Source organism: Stomoxys calcitrans, chromosome 1 (genome assembly GCF_963082655.1).
Source record: "Stomoxys calcitrans chromosome 1, idStoCalc2.1, whole genome shotgun sequence".
Classification (NCBI taxonomy): domain Eukaryota; kingdom Metazoa; phylum Arthropoda; class Insecta; order Diptera; family Muscidae; genus Stomoxys; species Stomoxys calcitrans.
The window spans coordinates 123,109,719-123,133,974 of record NC_081552.1 but is presented as its reverse complement, the minus strand read 5'-3'; the positions used below and the strand labels follow the sequence as shown (position 1 = coordinate 123,133,974).

General features: G+C 37.3%; 1 protein-coding gene across 7 annotated transcripts in view; it reads right to left on the bottom strand.

Moving 5' to 3' along the window:
* Window positions 1-1,258: 1,258 nt before the first annotated feature.
* The window catches only part of LOC106093857 (forkhead box protein A1-B), a 116,775-nt gene continuing 93,777 nt past the window's right edge, over window positions 1,259-24,256 (bottom strand). For 6 of the 7 annotated variants that reach the window (XM_059370828.1, XM_059370830.1, XM_059370827.1 and 3 more), the window contains one exon: window positions 1,259-3,926. In XM_059370828.1, the coding sequence (XP_059226811.1) occupies window positions 2,602-3,926 (1,325 nt within the window). In that variant the 3' untranslated portion in view covers window positions 1,259-2,601. The remainder of the gene's footprint in view (window positions 3,927-24,256) is intronic. The other variant, XM_059370833.1, reaches the window with a different exon arrangement.

Here is a 24,256-nt window from a genome sequence, read left to right as displayed (position 1 = left end):
ACTATGGTCTTCAACATTCAGTTCAATTATGGTTCGGACCATCGGACAATAAGTTGATATAGCTCAAAAATCAAAGCAATTTGTATACCCTCCACAATAAGATGGGGGTATACTAATTTCGTTCTGTTTGTAACTACTCGAAATATTTGTCTGAGACCCCATAAAGTATATATATTCTTGATCGTCGTGACATTTTATGTCGATGTAGCCATGTCCGTCCGTCCGTCTGTCTGTCGATAGCACGCTAACTTTCGAAGGAGTAAAGCTAGCCGCTTGAAATTTTGCACAAATACATCTCATTAGTGTAGGTCGGTTGGGATTGTTAATGGGCTGCCATATAAACCGATCTTGAATCCTGACTTCTTAAGCCACTAGAGGCGCAATTCCTATCCCATTTGAACGAGATTTTGAACGAAGTATTTTGTTACGATTTGCAACAACTGTGCCAAGTATGGTTCAAATCGGTCCATGACCTGATATAGCTGTCATATAAACCGATCTGATATCGCTCTAATAGCAGAGCAAATCTTTTCTTTTTTTTTTACCTAAGAAGAGATGCTGAGAAAAGAACTCGACAAATACGATCCATGGTGGAGGTTCGCCCCGGCCAAGTCATCAATAAACTTTGACAGATGTTGCCCATGTTGTTGGGTAAATAAGAGTAGACAATCTCTTTTATAGACTGGAGTTGTTGATTACCAACATTATCTTTTCCTTTATTATATGTATTGCACGGTAAGTCCCAAAAAGTCGTCTGGTGTTGTATGGGCTTTGCTCAATAACTCCCAATGGACAAGGTCCTAAATAAAAATAAAAAAGTCCCAAAATAAAATATGAAATAAAACCAAAAATAATTAAATAATTTCAAAAGCAAAAACTAAGTTCATCCCACGATTTGGAACTTATCATTTATTTAAGGGTCAAAAATGAAAAGTCCCGAAATTATTGAATAATTTCAAAATATATGAATTTTTTGTGTGGCTTATTCCACTTTTCCTTCGGGGGTTATTTCAATAGGATTATTTCGTATAGCCCTTGTATAGACATGAAAATATATGTTTTTATTGTTGATAAGGTGAAACAGTTGATTAAAACAGCAATAATTTGTAGGAAAATCCATTGCATTATTTTATTATGATACGTACATTATTAATTATAAATGAACTATCACTAAATCGATACTTAACGATCAAGGAAAAAAATATATATAAAGCGATAGCCAAATACAAATTACATGTCATCGATATGTACAACATTAAATATGCTTCAATAATATTCTGGAAATTTGCTTGTATTGAACGTGCTGTTTAAAATGTTTCTTAGACATAAAAAATAATTTTCTTAGACGATCTTAAATCTATATGAACAGATTTAAAAAGTTTTAAAAAAATCCGACAATTATATAATTCACCGAAATATGTTATGGGTGAGGCTCTACATTCTGAAATAAACTTGTGTGAAATAATACATTAGTGAAAAAGTTAATACTAAATTTCCCATGAACATTACATTAAAAAACAAGGGATACTTCTCTCATATCAATAAGTGCAGTCCGATTAATATTTTAGCTCAATGATAAGGGACCAGTTTTTTTTTGCTGAGTCGGGACGGCATGCCGCATAGCGAAACCACTTGGTAGAGAAGTTTTAACATGGCAGGATATCTCGCAAATGTAGCCGGCATTAGTAAAGGGAAAACCATCGTTGAAAAATTTTCTGATGTTAACGCCGGCATTTGAGCCCAAGCGTTCGGCGTCATAGGCAGACATGCTAGCCCATGCGCCACGATGGCCTTCCTTTCTAATATGCAAACAAATAGCAATTTGAATAACATGAGTTTCATTTCCTAGACTGAAAACTTGCCTTTTCGTTGGCAGATGGATGTATTATTTTCTGAAATGGATTCTAAAGAAACAGGGTAATCTGACCCATCTTGCGTCTTGTGGAAATACAAATGTAAGAAATCAAATAATTTGGAACGACGAAATGAATCCTCAATCAAATTAACATTCTTGTTCAAAGTTCCTGTTTGTGGAGACAGTTGATATTGATGTACAATATATTAGATGAACTATACAGCTACGTAAAGAGCAACGATGACTAAAATAAATTATTATTACAACCTAAATACAATACAATCTAAAAGACCAGTTCAACGTCGAAGTTTTCAGTTGTTTTTGAATAACATAACGCTGGTTGTGCCTAGATTTTAAATGTCAAATGAATAAATCACCTAACTTTACAATTAGTTTTTTCCTATCAACCTTTAAAAATTATTCTGTTTTCAAAACAAATCAATGAAACATTTTGACACTATTTTCTCCTGAAGAAACACGTTAAGCAAATTTAAACAGAGTATAAGAGTTACAATTATATGTGTGATTGAAATTTAATAGAACGATTACATTTAAATATAATAGCAATGTAGTCTGAATTTTTTTAATTTCCAAGGTAAAATGGTTATCGGTATAATATTCTAATATACTTAAATTTTAATGAAGCAATTCGTGATATTTTGTTTTGCAAGAAATTGTTTACATACATATGCAATATTTTTTCAGCAGTCGTAATAGGGTATGTACCGTGGTCAAAGCTTTTTATCTCAGGATATTTGGTTTACACATATGGCTTCTTTGTGATTTGTCCCTGAAATATATGTATTCAGTAAGTATATTTCAGACTTTTCCGACTTTTCGAATTTATCTGCACAACTGCCTTTTATTTCTCCATTTGCAAGAGATATGCCCTTCGAAGAGCTCTCAGGGACAATATGGACTTCGGTCCAGGCCTTGCAGTGATTCTTTTGGGAGTTGTCAGGGGCCAAAAGAGAGGCCACATCGAATTGCCTTTTACGTTTATCTACGTTGTTAGCTGTATGTGTAGAGAGCGAAATCGAAGTATCCGGTTCTACTAACTTCAACTTGTTGTCCTTGCACGGTAGGATTATTTCCAAATTCGTGTCGTTTTCCTTTTCTTTCATTACAGAGTTTATTGGTAAATTCAGAGTTTCATTTATGCAGCTGAACTGTGGTGCAAAAAGGAATTTAATTTTTGGTTCCATGTCTCCATTAGCGAATGTAGTGCAAATAGCTTGTCGTTTTGACGCAGCGCTTTGATCGCAAGCTGACAAAATATTAGTTGTGTTATGCAAATTATCTGTAGATATAAATAATTTGTTATTTTGCAAATTAAACTTAGAGTGAGAGTAATGACTGCACAAAAAATCTAAAAATACATTTTTGTTTAAAGAATTATACGATATCTCCTTGCATACTACATCCTTGGCACAGAATTGCTTCAACGACTTTATTTCGTAATTTGAAGGGTTGCCGATTATACTTTGATGATCGTTTTCCGAAATAAATCCCATGTGTTTTCGCACTCTGTGTTGTGCCCGGCGGCGCCTAAAATCGCCGTTTCGAAAATCTTCCATATTGGCTGGATGAATTGTCCAATAGTGCCCTTTGCCATTATGGCTGCGATTCGATTTAATAAAACAATCATTCAATGACAAATTGTGACGAACAGAGTTCCTCCAACCAGGTCCTCGGGCTCGAAAATACGGATATTTATTCAGAATATACTGGTAAATATCCGAGAGCACAAGTTTCTTCTCTTTGCTGCTTAGAATAGAGATGGCGATAAGACCTATATAGCTAAGCTGTGGCTTAAGTTCATCGTAAGAAGAGCACTTCGAAGTTAAGCAAAATGATTTTATGGTCGTTTGATTGCACGCGTCGCTCTGTGGAAAGCTTGAGGGAATTGTGACCTGTCTAATAGATGTTATGCCACGAGTAAGTATTGGAGACGAGTATGATCCCACTGGTAAAAAGGAGCCCATTGAATTCAGGCAGTGCTGAGGAGATTCAGTAGGCTTTTTAATCGGTTGAAGGGCAGATCGAATATTACACTCTGGCTCGCTGGAAACTAAAAATTCATTATTACAGACAACTTTTCGTTTGCTGGCTTATAAATCTTTTAAAATCGTCACATAGTTTGTAAAGCTAAGGTGCTAAATATATTAACTTCGAAATATAACAAAAAATAAGTAAAAACTCTTAATTCTAGTAAATATTCTGTAAGTTCGAAATATACTATTAAAATTTGTACACCCCATCAACCGTGAGATGTCCTCGTCTATAAAAGTGATAATTAACCATATTTTCATAAAGTTTTTGCAGTATTTTCATTCAATTTATTTTCTCCATTATATAGTTTACGTCAGAACTACTTCCATTATTTAAATATTTAATCGATGTAATTGGCATATAAATCATAATTAAGAATTTCCAGAATAAATTCTAAATATTTGTCCAAATGTCCAAGATAATTCAAAATATCCAGATTCTTCATAACAATGTCACCATAGGAGAAGTCGTTGTACAAATTTCAGCCGAATCAGATAAGAAGCGTTCAAGAATTGCAATCGAAAGATCGGTCTATGTGGGAGCTATATCAGGTTTTCGAACGATTCAGGTCATATTTCGCACGTATGTTGGAGGTCACAGGAGGAGAGGTTAACATGTACGCCTTTGACGCCGAACGACTGGGTTCAAGTCCCGGCGTGAAAAATGCCATGTTAAAAGTAGCGTGCTTTCGACAGACAGGCGGACAAAAATATGGACAACCGGACGGACAATCGACTTAATCTTTATGGAGGCCGAGAATATATAGACTTTATGGGGTGTTAGACATTTCGATGTGTTACAAACATAATGACGAAGTTAGTATACCATCATCCTATAGTGGAGGGTTAAAAGGTTTAAAAAAATTAACTTTTTATCATCCTTCAATTCATTTAGACAACCGCCATTTAATGGGTTGTCACACAAAGACCTATCCTTTTTTTAATTTTCTAAATAAGTTTTTGGGAATAAAACGAGTCATTTCATTACTCCAAATAAAACAGCCCACCCAGTTCAAATAGTTTACAAGCTGAACTGGGCTCGCTCCACTTTGCCCACTTTTACAATAAACGGTACAGCATTTTCCTTGGCACAATACTCAGGGGTTAATCTCAATGTTGCCGTTTTTGGTAGATTCCTATCAAAATTTGTAGGTTGGTAGCCGGAACTAAATTTTTGGTAGGGTTTTCCAATATGTAAATGCTAAGTTAATTACTCAAAAAAATCGCCGGGATAACTTAAAATTAGTTCACTTCTCGCCGTAACGATTGTCATAGGATCTCTTCCAAAATTCGTAAATTCTGAGTAGGTTAGATTGGGTTGAAAAGAGGGTGCAAATATTAATCCGCCCCATGCCACTATGGACACAATAGATAGTCTAAGTTAGCAATTCCGTGCTTCTTACAAAATCCTGAATTGTTTTCCGTGCCACTCCCCTAAGTTGTTTTATATCTGGTATAGTGCCCCAACTAAGTTCCGGTATCTGTTAGACGCCAATGCGGGCCAATGGCAAAGGAAATGCTCCAACATCTCATCATCTTCACCGCATGCACTACACATGCTATCACTTGCCGCACCGATTTTATATAAGTGAGCCCGTAGTCCTATGTGACCGTCATAATACCAATAGCTATACTGACCTCCTTCTTCCTCCCTTTCAGTAATAGCCTCGTCTTCTCACGATCTGGATCCCCCATAGGATTTTCGCCGATGCGGATTTTGCCATCCTCAGAGAAGGCGTTAATCTCCTTCTTACACTGCAAAATTGTTCGTAACCTTACCGTCCTATTTGTCATTGCCCTTATGGCAATTTTACTTTCCGTAAAGATGTTCACACTCGACGACTCACCACTTCGCTCATCCTAATCACGCTCCTGCAGAGCCAGTGGATAAAGGCCCCATTTGGATCCTACAGCCCAACTTCATATTGCCCAATATCTTTGAGCCTTCTCAGTACATTCCTGAATGTGACACTTCCAATTCAGTTTCCTGTCCAAGAACACGCCTAAGTATTTGACTTTGCCAGATATCGAAATTGTCTTATTGAGGAAACGTGGTGCGTTAAATTCACCTTCGTCTTCCTCGTGAACAGGCATATTTCACCCCTGTGGCGTGCCTTTTGCCACTTTATCCCTTACATTTATAGCATGGGACACACACTTGTTTTTTGGCATATGGTTTATCCAGATCCACCCGGTAAAGACTGGATCAGTGTGTCGGTTCTTACATTGTTAGAAGCCCCCTCGATGTCAATGCACACCGCCAGTGTGTACATTTTGGCATCGAAGGATTTTTCTATTTTATGCACAACCTCATGCAGGGCAGTCTCCACCGACCTTCCCCTGCCATAGGCATGCTGTTTGTATTTGAGCAGTTCGCTGCATGCCCTATTCTTTATCATGGTATCCACATTACGTTCCATGGTTTTAAGTAGAAAAGTCGTAAAGCTTATAGGTCAGTAGGCCCTTGGTGTCGCATAACTTGCCTTGCCGTGCTTGGGTATAAACATCATCCTCCTGCCAGGCTTTTGGAGTATATGCAAGTCCTTGGCACGCTGTGAAAATATTGGCCACGTGGGGCACCAGATATTCTGCCTCCTTCTGTGGCAACGCCGGAAAATTCCATCAGCTCTGGGTGACTTAAATCGTTTGAATCTCCTTAAAGATTGCTTCACCATAAATTCCGTTACTATAAACCTTCGATCAACATCATTATGCCAAGATTCCGATGTCTCCGTGAGTACCGTCGTATCTCGTGGAAAATGGGTTTTCATCAAAAGCCTCAACACGTTATCCGTTGTCTCTGCTCTCACGCCCATGTCGTCTACTAAAGTTTCAGTTTGGTCAGGGTTGTTTGAGAAAACTTTTTTATCTTTGCCGCGTCATTAGCGCTATCGACCTGTACGCGTAAAAGCTTCCAGGAGTTTTGCCGCTCTGGTAATCTAATTGTATTCCTTGAGCCGTGTTTAATACGCATCCCATTAAACTTCAGCTTTTTTACGACGTGCTCTGTTAAAAAGTCTACGGACCCCTTTCCAAATATTGCGAATCTCCCTTGTCATCCAGGGTTTTTCTTGGGCTGATTTCCTTTTCCGAAGAGGACAGCTATCTTCGAAGGACCCTACTAGTGCTGTCGTAATCCTGTTAACATTTTCGTCAATGTCTTCTTGCTTGGACAATTTAAACTATCTTGCCCAAGTCTTCTGAGTAGTCTTCCGAATTTTGTCCAGTTGGTTTTTAACTTATTCCGGAAGCTTATCGGATTCTGCGCTGGCCGTGCTATTCTAAACCTAATGTAGATATGATCAGAGAAAGAGTATTCCATGGAGACTCTCCAATCCTGAACCTCATTGAATAGATTTTCCGAACATAGCGTCACATCTAATACCTCCTCCCAAATTCTATTAACAAAAATTGCGGTGTTACCAATATTAAGTGTTATCATGTCGTAAGAATTCCCCGTCTTACCACTGTTGCATCCGAAGTTGAATGAATGAAAAATATATAATTCAAATTTCTATGACAAATAACGCAGGTCCTCGGCCGAGTACCAGTGTTAGCATAGAATAATTGGTAGTTGATATGGTTCAGTCTGAAACTTTTTTCCGGGTAGTCCATGGCTCCTGAATTAAGGCAATATGAAACCTGCCTTTTCTGATTTTCTCCATCAGAGAGTGTGTAGTAGTCTCGCTCCGGTGCAGGTTTATCTGGATTACCTCAATCATTGGTCCTCCAGTAAATGGGCATATTGGGAGTAGGTGATGATCTCATTGTCTGCTCCCTGTTCTTTAGACTGCATTGACATTCCTGTCACTGCACTGTCTGATGTCATCGTATTAGGTTCTTTGCCTATCCTAGTCTTCCGAATCTTTATAAAGTCGGCACTGGTTCCATCATCGGGTCCCTGTTCGTCAGGCTGTATTTAGTTTCCATTCCCTGTACAGCCTGATGTTTCAGAACTAGAATCTTTGCCTATCTTAGTCTTCCAGACTTTAAGTAAGTGAGATTCTTGGCAGCAGGTGATGGTACCATTGTCGGCTCCCTGTTCGTTAGGCTGGATAGAGACTCTTGTTGCTGCACTGCCTAAAATTGGGTTCTTTACCTATCCGAGTCTTCCAAATCTTGAAGTCGGTGATGGGTCCGTCGTCGGGTGTTGGGTCTATCGCCACTGCACTGTCTAATATTATACCCTCCACCATAGGATGGTGGGTTCACTAATTTCGTCATTCCGTTTGTAACACCTCTAAATACGCGTCTAAGACCTAATAAAGTATATATATTCTTGATCGTAGTGACACTGACATTGAGACTGTCGAAATCACGCTAACTTTCGAAGGAGTAAAGTTGGTGCTTGAAATTTTGCACAAATATTTCTTTTTAGTGTAGGTCGCTTGGGATTGTAAATGGGCCATTTCGGTCTATATTTTGATATAGCTGCCATATAAACAGATCTTGTATCTTGACTTCTTGAGCTGTAGGGCGCAATTCTTATCCGATTTGGCTGAAATTTTGCACGTGGTGTTTGGGTATCACATCCAACGACTGTTCGAAGTAAAGTCTAAATCAGTCCATAAGCTGATATAGCCGCCATATAAACCGATCTCCCGAATAGACTTCTTGCGCCTCTAGAGGGCGCAATTCCTATCCGATTTGGCTTAAATTCTGCATGACGTGTTTCGTTATGACTTCCAAAAACTGTGCTAAGTATGGTTCAAATCGGTTCATAACATGATATAACTGCCATTTAAACCGATCTTGGGTCTTGACTTTTTGAACTTGTAGAGGGCTCAATTCCTATCCAATTTGGCCGAAATTTCGCATGAAGCGTTTTATTTTGACTTTCAGCAACTGTTAAGTATGGTCTAAACCAGTCCATATCCTGATGTAGCCGCCATTTAAACCGATCTCCCGATTGGACTTCTTGGGCTTCTAGAGGGCGAAATTCTTATCCAATATGGTTGAGATTTTGCATATGTCGTTTTGGTATGATTTCCAACAACTGTTCTTAGTATGGTCTAAATCGGTATATGACCTGATGTAGTTGCTATATAAACTGATCTCCCAGTTTGACTTTTTGAGCTTCTGGAGGGCGCAATTATTCCTCGAATTGCCTGAAATTTTGCAGATGATGTTTTTCTATTACTCATATTTGAAAAAGTCAATCAAAGAACTTGACAAGCGCAATCCATGTTGGAGGGTATATAAGATTCGACCTGGCCGAAATTAGCAAGCTTTTACTTGCTTTATTATTATCTTTATCTTTCCAGTATAGAGAGAGGCGGTAACTGTCTCGTCGTCAGCCCCCTGTTCGTTGGGCGGTATTTAGTCACTTGCCACTACAAGGCCTGCTGTTTCAATATGAGGATTTTTGTATATGTTGAGGGGTATTTGAAGCGCCAGCGCCTCCGCTGATCCATCCGCTTAGTTCAATTTTGCCATATTCTTTTCAACATATCGGACGGTATCTCACTAACAAATGGTTCGGTGTTGTCTTCCAATGCGTCAATTGAAGCGGGCTAATCTGTATAGACATGAGCTTTAAAGTGAAATAAAATATTCACCGAACTCGCCTTTCAATAAGTTCATTGTTTCCGTGTGCTGTGCGGCATGTTTCACTGTCTTATTGAAACCACATGTCATGCAAGTCAAGCATTTGTATTTTGGGCAAAAAAAGTTGGATATCATCTCACGATAGCGCTCACCATTCACAGTTACGATGCGATTCGCACCATCATTGAAGAAGTACGGTCCATTGATGCCACCAGCCCATAAATCGCACTAAACTGTGCCTTTTTCTGGATGCATTGGTATTCATAAGCTTTGTCGCTGAACACAAGAAGCGCGCGATGAACTTTCTTAACAGAGTATCAATAGACTATATAATTTGTTGATATCGGGAGGGGGCGGACCCTCCTTTAACCCAAAATTACCACCCAAAAAAGGGAGACTGATCGGGACAATATGGGATTCAAACGAATGGTATGCGGGATTAGAATACAAATTTTATACCAAAATTGGGTCCATGTACCTTGGGGGTGCCCCGGCCCCAAAATCCCCTCAAATAGGCATATTGGACGATCATCGCAATATGGAACTCAAGTGAAAGATATTCGGGAGTAGATTACGAATATGGTCTGGAAGGAGCAATATGCTATATGATCTGATGATAACGGAAGTGGGCGGACTTTCCCCCGTTACCCCGAAAACACCACCTAAAATCAAAGTTGACATATCGGGACAGTATGGGTATCAAATGAAAGATATTGAATACGAATATGGTATCGAAAATTGGTTAGGTAGGGTGTTAGTGGCAGTCTGCCACTCAGACGTCAATTGTGATACAACAAAAACAGGAAGGTGCCTTCTAGTTCCTACCGTTGAACAATCCAGATCTCTTAAAAAAGTCCAATAACAATAACGAATGTTCACATCCGCTAAATCAGACAGGTTCTCAAAGAAATGAGAATCTAAAGAGGAACTCCTTCTGACTGCAAGTGCGCGACACATACACAGAAGGTGTTCTATAGTCTCCTCTTCTTCGTCCTCACAGCTTCTGCAAAATCGCAAAACATCCTGACAACCTTCAGTCTGTCAGCATGTTTTCTATATGGCAGCTATGTCAGGTTATGTACCGATTTAAACCATACTTAACACACTTGTTGGAAGTCATAGCGAAACACGTCATGCAAATTTTAGGCTAAATCGGATAGGAATTGTGCCCTCTAGAGGCTCAAGAATTCAAGACCTTAGATCGGTTTATATGACAGCTATATCGGGTTATGAACCGATTTCAACCGTATTTGGCACGGTTGTTGAATGTCATACCAAAACGACATATACAAAATTTCAACCATATTGGATAAGATTTGCGCCCTATAGTGGCTCAAGAAGTATCAGGTTATGTACCGATTTAAACCATACTAAACACACTTCTTGGAAGTCATAGCAAAACACCTCGTGCAAAAATGAGCTCTTAATAATTGTTAGCAGCCCCACCCCCAAAATGGGCATATTAGCCGATCATCGCTATGTGTGATTCAAATGAAAGGTACTTGGGAGTAGATTACGAGTATGACATTTAAATTTATGTCCAATTATCTAAGTGGCGTGCCTGAAATATATTAATTATATTAATTGTCCCATTAAGACAATGGGGGTTCGAGTGATAGATATTTTTGAGTGGAGTGCGACATTCTAATTTATGCTGGCAGAAGGGTGTGGCGCCCGTTCCTCCTATAGACGCTCCCCACCAAAGGGATGTATAGATCTATCACAGCAATATGGGGTTCATAAGATTACATGAGTTTGTGGACTGCGAATCTGATATCTTTTTTTTGCTCATACATCCAGGGGAATAGTGTGGGGATGACCATCAAAAATTTATTCCAATGTCCTTTCCAGGCGTTCAGGCTTACGCAAAATTGTCTATTAGTTCTTTAGACAAGAAAAACGTTTAATATGACAATTGGATTTGATTTAACAAGTAAAAGCGCGTTAAGTTCGGTCGGGCCGAATCTTTCGAACCCATCACCTTGGATTCGGCTAAAAATTAATACAAACTAAATTTAGTTGAAGGGTATAATTTTATTCTACATACCAAACTTCTTTCAAACCTGCAAACGTTAAAGCTTCTTCGAAGGAACAAGGATAATCGAGAGACCGGTTTTTACCTAACCGGGACCTAATAAAGTTATTGACTGATTTACTTGGCGCACTTGGCACAGTTGTTGGAACCGAACACCGCATGGAAAATTGCGGCTAGTAAGGGCTCAAGAAGTAAAACCTGGAGATCGGTTTATATTGGAGCTATATCGGGTTATCGACCGATTTGAACCGTACTTAACACAGTTATTGGAAGTCATAAGAAAATAAGAGCATTTTTAGCCAAATCGGACGAAATTTGTGGCTTCCACTGGCTCAAGAATTCAAATCTGGAGATCGGTTTTTATGGGAGCTATATCAGGTTATAGACCGATTTGGACCGTATTCGACACAGTTGTTTTGAGACATAACGGAACACCCCATGCAAAAATTCAGCCAATTTTGATGAAACTTGCGACTTCCAGGGGCTCTAGATATCAAATCGGGAGATCGGTTTATATGGGAGCTATATCCAAATCTGAACCGATATGACCCATTTGCAATCCCCTTCTACGCGCTCGACCGCTATCATGATTTCGACAGACGGACGAACGGACGGACATGACTAGATCGAATCAGTATATCGAGACAATCCAGAACATATACTCGCAGATCAATATTTCGAGGTTGTACAAAACGAATGAATAAGGAAAAATAAAATATAGGAATTTAATTGACGTTATTTGAAATATATAAAAAAAGTTTCTATAGAATAAAGAATTTGGAGAAAATAATCTGTAAAATAAAAAATTTTAATGTAATTCTTATGGAATATCGATACAATAATATCGATATTCTTCTGGTTGAAAGAATTTGGTTTTCTGAATATATGCTTATTGGTAAATAAATTAATGTTCCGATTAGCTAACAAGAACTTTATTTCTTCTACGAGAAACCCGCCCTAAGAGCAAGAAAAATATTTTTCGCTTGATGTAAATGAAGGCGCAGCGAAGCGGGCCGGGCTCAGCTAGTCTTCTTATATATATAAAAATCAATATGTGTTTGTTTGTTTGTTCCGAATAGGCTCAAAAATGGCTAAAGCGATTACCTTAAAATTTTCACAGATTATGTAGGTTGGTACATATCAATATGGGGCTCAAATGAAAGGTATTTGGGAGTATATTACGAATATGGCAAAAAAAAATAAGTCCAAGTAATGCGAGGTGTCCCCACCCTAAATAGGCATATAAACCGACACGGCTATATGCGACTTAAATGAAAGCAATTTGGGGGTATAGTATAAAAATGACATTAACATTAATGTTAAAGTATCGAGGAGGCGCTTTACCTCCTTAAAACACCTCAAATAGGTTATTTGACACATCAAGATAATATCCGACTCAAATGATAAGTATTTGAGAGTAGAGGAGGAATAAAGTTTTGGGGCCAAGTGTTTGTGGGTAAGCCATAAAGCACCCCCTAAACTAAACTTATTTCCCGTCAATATGGGGCCTAAATGAAAGGTTTATAGATATAAATAACGAATTGAAAACCTATTTTTAGGGCAAAGGGGCGGAAGGTCAGCCCAAGCCCTATCCCCAAAACGGCCTCCGAACCGTACATATTAATCGACATGGCAGGCTTAGGCTTAAATGAAAGGTGTTTGGAAGTAGGGCAAGAATTTGACATTAATATTTGGGACAGATGTATGAGGCACCTTCCCACCCCCAAAAAGCACTCCCCGACAAATGGATTTATGGACCAATCACGACAATGTAGGGCTCAAATGAAACAGGTCTTATCTACCGACGATGGTAATTTGAGGCTCAAAAAAAAGTATTTGAGAGCATAGACCCGATGACATTCATGCGGGTTGTAGTCGTGTTTATTTCAAATGTTGGCTACAAATTTGAAGAAAAACAAGTAGAAGCGTGCTAAGTTTGGTCGGCCGAATCTTGGGAACCTGAAAATTATTTGTACAAAATAAATTTTTTTGTAAGGCATAATTTTATTCTACATACCAAACTTCTGTCAAACTAGTAAAAATTAAAGCTTCTAGGAACCAAACAAAAATGATCCAGAGACCGGTTTCATGGGAGCTATATCAGGTTATAGACTGATTTGTACCGTATTTGTCACAGTTGTTGGAAGTCATAACAGAACACTACATGCAATATTTTATCCAAATCGGACAAATATTGCGGCTTGTAAAGGTTCAAGAAGTCAAATCGGGTCTCAGATCAACATTTGGATGTGTTAGAAGCGGAATGGCGAAATTTATATACCCCCATTCTATGGTGGAGGGTATAAAAACGGAAAGGCCTCGAGCTTGAATTAACAAAAAGCAAAATTAAAAAATAAAACAGTCAAAATTTCAGCGATATTTTTGTTAGACAAACTTTTATCTAAAATTATTTTTAGAGAAAATTTTATTGGTGTGTTGTCTTTAAAGAATCTTTCAGACAGACTTTTATCGAAATATTGTTTTTAGAGAAAATGTTATTCACGTGTTGTTTTTAAAGAATCGTTCAAAATTTTTTTCACATAAATTCAAAAAAACTTAAAATTTCATTAAAATTTTGTGTTGTGAAAAAATTCATTAAAATTTTGCTTTAAGGAAAAATTTTATGTAACTTTTGTCTTTATAAAAAATTTCATTATAATTTAAAAAAATGTCCTTTAAATTTTGAATTAAGAAAAATTTCTTTTTAATATTATTTTAAAAAATATCCTTGAAATTTGTGTTTTAATCACACAGTTTTTAGGTCAGTTAGTATTGTAAATGGGCCATATCGGTCCATGTTTTGATTTAGCTGCCATATAAACCGATCTTGGGTCTTGACTTCTTGAGCCCCTAGAGAACGGAATTCTTATCCGATTTGACTGAAATTTTCCACAAGGTGTTTTAGTATCACTTCTAACTACTGTGCTAAATATGGTCCATAACCTGGTATAGCTGTCATATAAACCGATCTTGGGTCTTGACTTCTTGAGCCACTAGAGAACGCAATTCTAATCCGATTGGAATGAAATTTTGCACGCGTGTTTTGTTATGATATCCAACAACTGTGCCTAGTATGATTCAAATCGGTTAATAACCTGATATAGCTGCCATATAAACCGATCTGGAATCTTGACTTCTTGAGCCTCTAGAGGTCGCAATTATTATCCAATTTGCCTGAAATGATATAGCTGCCATATAAACCGATCTTGGGTTTTGACCTCTTGAGGCACTAGAGAACGCAATTCCTATCCGATTGGAATGAAATTTTGCACGACGTGTTTTGTTATGATATCCAACAACTGTGCCAAGTGTGATTCAAATCGGTTAATAACCTGATATAGTTGCCATATAAACCGATCTTAAATCTTGACTTCTTGAGCCTCAAGAGGTCGCAATTATTATCCGATTTGCCTGAAATGATATAGCTGTCATATAAACCGATCTGGGATCTTGACTTCTTGAGCCTCTAGGGTCGCAATTATTATCCGATTTGCCTGAAATGTTGTAAAACGGATCCTCTCATGACCATCAACATACGTGTTTATTATAGTCTGAATCGGTCTATAGCCCGATACAGCTCCCATATAAATCGATAGCTCTATTTTACTTTTTGAGCCCCCAAATTCTCAATTCTTATTCGAGTTGGCTGACATTTTTCACAGGTCTCCAACATATAATTTAATTGTGCTCTAAACCGGATCATATCTTGATGTCGCTCTAATAGCAGAGCAAATCTTTTCTTATATCATTTTTTGTCTAAGAAGAGATGCCGAGAAAAGAACTCGACAAATGCGCTCCATAGTGGAGGGTATTTAAGATTCGGCCAGGCCGAACTTTGCACGCTTTTACTTGTTTTAGTCTATTAAGAAAGCAATTTTGTCCTAAATGACGAGTAAATTATTCTAATGTTTACGATTTTGTGATTGGTTTTAAGAATTAATCTTTGCCACAAAGATTAATTGTCCTTAAAAATATTATCTTTAAACTTTAAAATCTCTTCCTTTACATAAGGATGCATCTTTGAGCTAAATTAGGAGTGCGTTATATTGCAGTATATTAACTTTAAGATAAAGAAATTACCTATACATTGTAGGACACCACACGAGTTTGATTAAAAGTAAAAATAACATTGGTATTCGTAAGACATTTTTGCAACTTTATTTTTAAGATTTTAATTTAAGTATGGAGATAGTTTTCCATAACTTTAATATCAAAAATGTTACCCATAATCAAGAAGAATTACTAAATTCTCTTTGTCGTTCAAAAAATTCTCATTAAAAAAATGGTATATAATGCATGGGAGCTTAATAAGTTTAAACTGTGGAACGCACCCATACGCGCTTGACGATAAAGTGTGTGACACGATATATATGACATGTCGCTAATGATGCCCAAAAATACATTGATTGACGTTCAATCGTCGAAAGTGATGAATCGAAATAGAAAATTGGCAACATCGGGAATATATTGAGAAAAGTATGAAGGCATCGTGTACTAGGAGAGCTTAGCAACGAAACATTTCGGAATTTTAGTAAAAATAAATAAATAGTTGAAAATATAGCAAAAGGTGAACATTTTTAAGATAAATTTTTTTGCGATAGTTTTATTCCATTTAAATTTATTTAAGCATTCAAAATGTCCTAAAATCCCTAATCCCCAATTATAAAAAAGTTTTTTTAAAGTTTTACGACGCATTTGCCATATTTTTCAAACGTGACGCTATAAAATACAGAGGGGGTTTGGGGTTTCTTTTTTCCACTCCAGTGACCATTTTACGCCATAGAAGTATATATATTATTTCGATTTTTTTATTTCGCTCGAATGAACGGACGCCGTATATTCGAATGCAAATACAAGTGAACAAGTAAAAGCGTATTTGGTACTGCCGGGCCGAATATTATATACCATCCACCATGGATCGCATTTGTCTAATTCTTTTCCTAGTATTTCTTTTTAGGCAAATATATGATAAAAGAAAAAAAATGCTATGATATTGGAGCTGTATCAACTCATGGTCCGATGGTTCGGACCATAATTGAACTGAATGTTGAAGATCATAGTGGAAGTCGTTGTGTAAAATTATAGCCAATTCGAAAAAAATTGCGCCCTTTAGGTGCTCAAGAAGTAAAATAAGGAGATCGGTTTATATGGGAGCTGTATCCGATTCAGACCATAATTGACACGTATGTTGAAGGTCGCGAGAGTAATCTTTGTACAAAATTTCAGCTAAATGGGATAATAATTGCGACCTCTAGAGGCACAAGAAGTCAAGATCCCATATCGGTTTATATGGCAGCTATATCAAAACATGAACCGATATGGCCCATTTACAATCCCAACCGACCTTCACTAAAAAGAAATATTCGTGCAAAATTTCAAGCTGCTAGCTTTACTCTTTCGAAAGTTAGCGTACTTTCGACAGACAGACGGACGAGTGGACACGGCTAAACCGACTTAAAATGTCATGGGGATCAAGAATATATATACTTTATGTGGTCTCAGAGTAATATTTCGAGTTGTTACAAACTGAATGACGAAATTAGTATACCCCATCTTATGGTGGAGTGTATAAAAACGTTATTGAAATAATTTAAGCATTTGTAACTTTCAACAACATATAATTGTCTCTGCTTAGTTTAGAATATTCAAATGTAGATAAAAATTCTTTGAAGTGAAGCAATTTCCTCTTGGGGTGGAACAAATCAACAATTCTTTCTGACAGTCTACTGTGATTCCTAGGAGGAAAGCTAACGCAAATGAAATTTAGTTACAATTTAGTATCGATTATCCGTGACTGAATTATCGTGAATAAATCAACTATCCGGGATTGCAAAACATCACATTGACGAAAAATATATATTTTTCAGGTAGAGATAAAAACACAAACGACATTGTGTTAAGTAAATTCGTAAGTAATGACTAAAATTTAAATGCATTACAACTGTACAGCGCTTGCTTGCTGCGCATCGAAAAGTGTGCAGGGAAAACTGAAGTGTCTCCGTTGATGGTTGAAAAAATAACTCAATTTATTTTACTTACAAACAAACCTTAATACCTAATACACTCTTAAAATCCTAAACCTATACAATGCTTAATAACTAAGGGCAACAAATACAAAACAAACGTAGCCTATTTCCACGCACAGAGTATTTTGGCATAGTCAACTAGCTACCTGCATTAGATAAAAAACGTGCACTCTTAAGATAAGATAGACAATGCATTTCCATGTTTGCTTCTACATAAGTATCCCTACATGTGCTCATTTTACGATCTTATTATGGAAATCCCTTATCTACATACAAATGTTTAAGATTTGTTGACCTATCCTAAGACTAAAGTACAAAAGTGTACATACTACCCGCCTTAAAAAATCTCCGTCTTTTAACATAAGAAATTCGTGCATACAATACAATAGACGCTGAAACTGATCTTCATCCTTTATGCGTATTACCAAGCTTAGTTAATACTCATATAAATTATATATACATTATCTGTATCTTTTGGCGGCTTTTTCTCCCTTCTGAGACCTAGCACTCCGGCGCTGAGTGTTTTTCCTCCTTCTGATTAGGTCACTCTGTTAACGATCGTTCCACTTTTTAGGCATCTTATCATTTATCATTGAATAGTAAATAATCCTTAACCACTCCGACATTGAGTGGTTGACGATTTTTCGGCATTCTGGCGTTGAGAAATAATCCTCCATCCTTCTCTTGGTCCACCCTGGCGGTGAATGACCGACTTCCTTTGCATTTACCACTCTGGCAGCAACCGGTAAACTTTGCTGAAGCAATTCTGTGTTAAGTGCTTCATATTCTTCTTTTAAGCTCACCCCTCTGGCAGCGAGCGGTAATCCGTCCCGAAGCACTCTGGCGTTGAGTGCTTTAACTTATTTCACTCTCACAACTCTAGCAGTGAATGAATGAACGACACTTGTTGTAGCAACGGAAACTTCCTTGTCTTCTACGGCGATTTTTATACCCTCCACCATAAGATGGGGGTATATTAATTTCGTCATTCTGTTTGTAACTACTCGAAATATTCGTCTGAGACCCCATAAAGTATATATATTCTTGATCGTCGTGACATTTTATGTCGATCTAGCCATGTCCATCCGTCCGTCCGTCCGTCTGTCTGTCGAAAGCACGCTAACTTCCGAAGGAGTAAAGCTAGCCGCTTGAAATTTTGCAAAAATACTTCTTATTACTGTAGGTCGGTTGGTATTGTAAATGGGCCATATCGGTCCATGTTTTGATATAGCTGCCATATAAACCGATCTTGGGTCTTGACTTCTTGAGCCTCTAGAGTGCGCAATTCTTATCCGATTGAAATGAAATTTTGCACGACGTGTTTTGTTATTATATCCAACAACTGTGCCAAGTATGGTTTAAATCAGTCCATAACCTGATATAGCTGCCATATAAACCGATCTTGGGTCTTGACTTCTTGAGCCTCTAGAGTGCGCAATTCCTATCCGATTGGAATGAAATTTTGCATGACGTGTTTTGCTATAATATCCAACAACTGTGCCAAGTATGGTTCAAATCGGTTCATAACCTGATATACAGCGGTCAAAAAAAGTATTCATCATTCAATGTTTTTTTTTAATAAGTCTACAAAAGACAATTGGAATAAAAACATATTAAACTAATGATGCAGTAGTGCTTGTGTGATATATATGTACACAATTTCATTGTTTTTAAAGAAAAAAATAGTATTTATTGGAACAAATAGGGCCATTTTACAGCTGAACACAAAAAATTAAACAAAAAAAGTATTCATCATTGCAAAAAAACAAAAAAATAAATAACATAATTTAAAAAAATTAATACTTTGTTATTCGACCACCGCGTCTTATAACTTCTTTTAAACGGTTTGACATCGATTGGACTAATTTAGCGGTTATATTTTGGTCTATATTAGTCCATTCCTCCATTATCACCTGTTGCATTTGACTCTTGCTCGAAAAATTGCGCGTTCTCAATTTGCGTTCGAGATGTTCAATTGGGTTCAAGTCGGGACTTTGAGGAGGAGTTTTAATGACTTTGGGGCAGTTATACAGCATCCACATCTTGGTATTTAAAGCAGAATGTTTGGGGTCATTATCTTGATAATATTGAAAGTTATTACCAAGCCCAAGTTTTACAGCACTATCTTTTAAATTCCTCTTTAAAATGTCAATGTAATACTTATGATCCATTACTCCATTAATAATTTCAAGATTTCCCGCTCCTGAAGCCGCCATACACCCCCAAACCATTAAACCACCTCCACCATGTTTTACAGTAGCAACTGTGTTTCGTTCTTCAAGCTCTGTATTTGGTTTTCTGTACACTATGACCTTTCCATCGCACCCAAAAAGATTAAACTTGCTCTCGTCTGCAAAAATGACTGTTTTCCAAAATGATTCGGGCTGTTTTACATACATTTTTGCGAAGTTTAGCCTTTTCACTCGGTTTATTTTATTTATAAAGGGCTTCTTACGTGCAGTTCTTCCTCTGTAACTATGCCTTTTGAGTGTATTTCGAATTGTTTGTGTAGTAACTTCCTTCCCTAAATATTCCATAGTGTTTTTACGAAGAATGGTCGCATTTGTCTTCGGAGTTTTCTGAACTTGCCGCACTAGCCAACGCACATCTCCAACTGAAAGTGCTTTTGGTCGACCAGATCTTGGTTTATTGTCAACAGTTTTCGTTTCTGTCCACTTTCTGATGATGGATTGTATAGTAGATCGTGGTCTATTTAATATTTCACTGATAGTTTTTTGAGTTAAACCATTCCTGTGGTGTTTTATTATCAAAACTTTTACCTCATCAGAAACCTCGTTTTGCTTACGACCCATTTTGACAAAAACTATATTTTCAATGAAATTAAATATTTGCTGTCAAGGGCAAAGCCTCCTTTACTAAATAAAACAGAAAAGGGGGATTCCCAAATAATATTTGAATTTGACTTTGATGATAGCACATCAATGATGAATACTTTTTTTGTTCTGTTTTTGGTGTTATTATATAAAATTGCATTTTTTGCGCTAATTAAATTTATTTTTTGAATTTATTTTAAAACATATTACGAAAAATAAACTATTGCATAAAACTGCATTATTTGTTTACTTTAAATTTTCTTCAATTACCCAAAATAAGTGAATTTATTATCAATTTTGCTAATGATGAATACTTTTTTTGACCGCTGTAGCTGCCATATAAACCGATATTGGGTCTTGACTTCTTGAGCCTCTAGCGTGCGCAATTCTTATCCGATCAGAATGAAATTTTGCACGACGTGTTTTGTTATGATATCCAACAACTGTGCCAAGTATGGTTCAAACCGGTCCATAACCTGATATAGCTGCCATATAAACCGATCTTGGGTCTTGACTTCTTGAGCCTCTAGAGGGCACAATTCTTATCCGATTTGAATGAATTTTTGCACGAAGTATTTCGTTATGATACCCAACAACTGTGCCAAGTATGGTTGAAATCGGTCCATAACCTGATATAGCTGACATATAAACCGATCTGGGGATTTGACTTCTTGAGCTTCTAGAGGGCGCAATTATTATCCGATATGCCTGAAATTTTGCACGATGGATCCTCTCATGACCATCAACAAACGTGTTTATTATGGTCTGCATCGGTCTATAGCCCGATACAGATCCCATATAAATCGTTCTCTCTATTTTACTTCGTGAGCCCCAATGGGCGCAATTATTATACGAATTGGCTGAAATTTTACACAGGTCTCCAACATATAATTTAATTGTGGTCCGAACCGGACCATATCTTGATATCGTTTTAATAGCAGAGCAACTCTTTTCTTATATCCTTTTTTGCCTAAGAAGAGATGCCGGGAAAACAACTCGACAAATGCAATCCATGGTGGAGGGTATATAAGATTCGGCCCGGCCGAACTTAGCACGCTTTTACTTGTTGTATCTTTGATCTGCGATTGCGACTCCAGGGCACGTTTACCCATCTCCAATTCATGAATGTTTTTGCTGGTTATGCTTTGGGTGCGAGTATAGTTCAAACCTTCGAGGACATTTTGTAGCGTATTACGTTTGTTCTCCATATCGCCAACCTTGTCACAGGCGACAGCCAATTCACTACTAAGTAAGATGACCTTGGCCTCTTGTTCATGGGCTTTACGTTCGGCAGCATCACGTTCTTGGGCAAATTGCTCCGAAATGGCTTTCTGTTCGGCTAAACTCTCGTCAAAGATCTTTTGTTTCCTTTCTAATTCGGTTTTCTTCAAATTAACGCACGCGTCGAGCTCTCGACACCTTTCTTTTGGCACCTCTGTCTTCGTCTTCTGACAGTACTTATTATACTTATCCAAACTATTCTCAGTTTAGATACGTCTTCCCGACCCAAAGCCTGTCACCTCATGATTTCCGTCTTCTGTCTTAGCCGCCTGACCGTCATTAATTCTCCCTCTATTCAACGTAGGAAGGTCTAATTTCCTAGGAAATGACATACCATCCCCCTTTGTTTCTATTCAACGAAGGAAGTTTTAATATCTTTGGAAGATATATTCCATTTAACTCGAAATGCTCGTCCTGAATTTGTTGGCACAAGTATTCGATTTTCTTAATGGTCTTTGGCACTTTATGTACAAAAATCATATGGTCATATAACAATTTTCCCATACGACGGAATTCCTCTAAAAAATCCCTCTTCGAGTCCGTGAAGGATTCTTTCAACTTTGAAAATATCTCTTACTTATCGCACGTCACATTTATTTGAACAACCTTGCTCATTTTCATTTCAAGCGACAAAATATATTCGCGCAACATCCTTTGATGTTGAATTAATTCTCCAAAATTCATGTTAACGAAATATATATGCCCAAACTAAATACAATATTTCCTAACGTCACTATACTTTCACTTTACAAATGTTCGTCAGGTTTCATACGACACTAACCCATTACTGTTCATTTGCGTCTATAATGTCACGTGCAGTATCACTTAAAAATTTCGCGATAGTAAAATTACACTACAACTCCATATCACGTCGGGGTCACCAAAATATGCATCACTTGGTTGCTGCACATCGAAAAGTGTGCAGGGAATACAAGTGTCTCCGTTGATGGTTGAAAAAATAACTCAATTTAGTTTGCTTACAAACAAATCTTAATACATAATACACGCTTAAAATCCTAAATCTATACAATGCTTCATAACTAAGTGCAACAAATACAAAACAAATGTAGCCTATTTCCACATACAGTATTTTCACACAGTATTTTCACACAGTCAACTAGCTACCTGCATTAGACGAAACACATGCACTCTTATATGATAAGATAATCATTGCATTTCAATGTTTGCTTCTTCGTTAGTAGAAAATGAGCACATGTAGGGATACGTTAGTATCCCTACATACACGTTAGTATCCCGATCTAATTATGGAAATCCCTTATCTCAGTACTCAGTTTTAGGCTTATCCTAACACTAAAGTTAAAAACTGTACAACAACGTTTTTATTTAACGTATGCCTGTAAAGAAGTCTTATAAATTACAATAGTGGTTTATATGTATATTCATAAATCTGAAATAAATCAAGTAAAAGCGTGCTAAGTTCGGCCGGGCCGAATCTTATATACCCTCCACCATGGATAGCATTTGTCGAGTTCTTTTCCCGGCATCTCTTCTTACGCAAAAAAGGATATAAGAAAATATTTACTCTGCTATTAGAGCGACATCAAGATACGGTCCGGTTTGGGCCACAATTAAATTATTGGGTTGCCCAAAAAGTAATTGCGGATTTTTCATACAGTCGGCGTTGACAAATGTTTTCACAGCTTATGACTCTGTAATTGCATTCTTTCTTCTGTCAGTTATCAGCTCTTAATTTTAGCTTGCTTTAGAAAAAAAGTGTAAAAAAGTATATTTGATTAAAGTTCATTCTAAGTTTCATTCTAAGTTTTAATAAAAATGCATTTACTTTCTTTTAAAAAATCCGCAATTACTTTTTGGGCAACCCAATATATGTTGGAGATGTGTGTAAAATGTTGATGTTGATGGTCATGAGAGGATCCGTCGTACATGCAAATCGGGCAATAATTGTGACCTATAGAGGCTCAAGAAGTCAACTGTGCCAAGTATGGTTCAAACCGGTCCATAACCTGATATAGCTGCCATATAAACCGATCTTGGGTCTTGACTTCTTGAGCCTCTAGAGGGCACAATTCTTATCCGATTTGAATGAATTTTTGCACGAAGTATTTCGTTATGATACCCAACAACTGTGCCAAGTATGGTTGAAATCGGTCCATAACCTGATATAGCTGACATATAAACCGATCTGGGGATTTGACTTCTTGAGCTTCTAGAGGGCGCAATTATTATCCGATATGCCTGAAATTTTGCACGATGGATCCTCTCATGACCATCAACAAACGTGTTTATTATGGTCTGCATCGGTCTATAGCCCGATACAGATCCCATATAAATCGTTCTCTCTATTTTACTTCGTGAGCCCCAATGGGCGCAATTATTATACGAATTGGCTGAAATTTTACACAGGTCTCCAACATATAATTTAATTGTGGTCCGAACCGGACCATATCTTGATATCGTTTTAATAGCAGAGCAACTCTTTTCTTATATCCTTTTTTGCCTAAGAAGAGATGCCGGGAAAACAACTCGACAAATGCAATCCATGGTGGAGGGTATATAAGATTCGGCCCGGCCGAACTTAGCACGCTTTTACTTGTTGTATCTTTGATCTGCGATTGCGACTCCAGGACACGTTTACCCATCTCCAA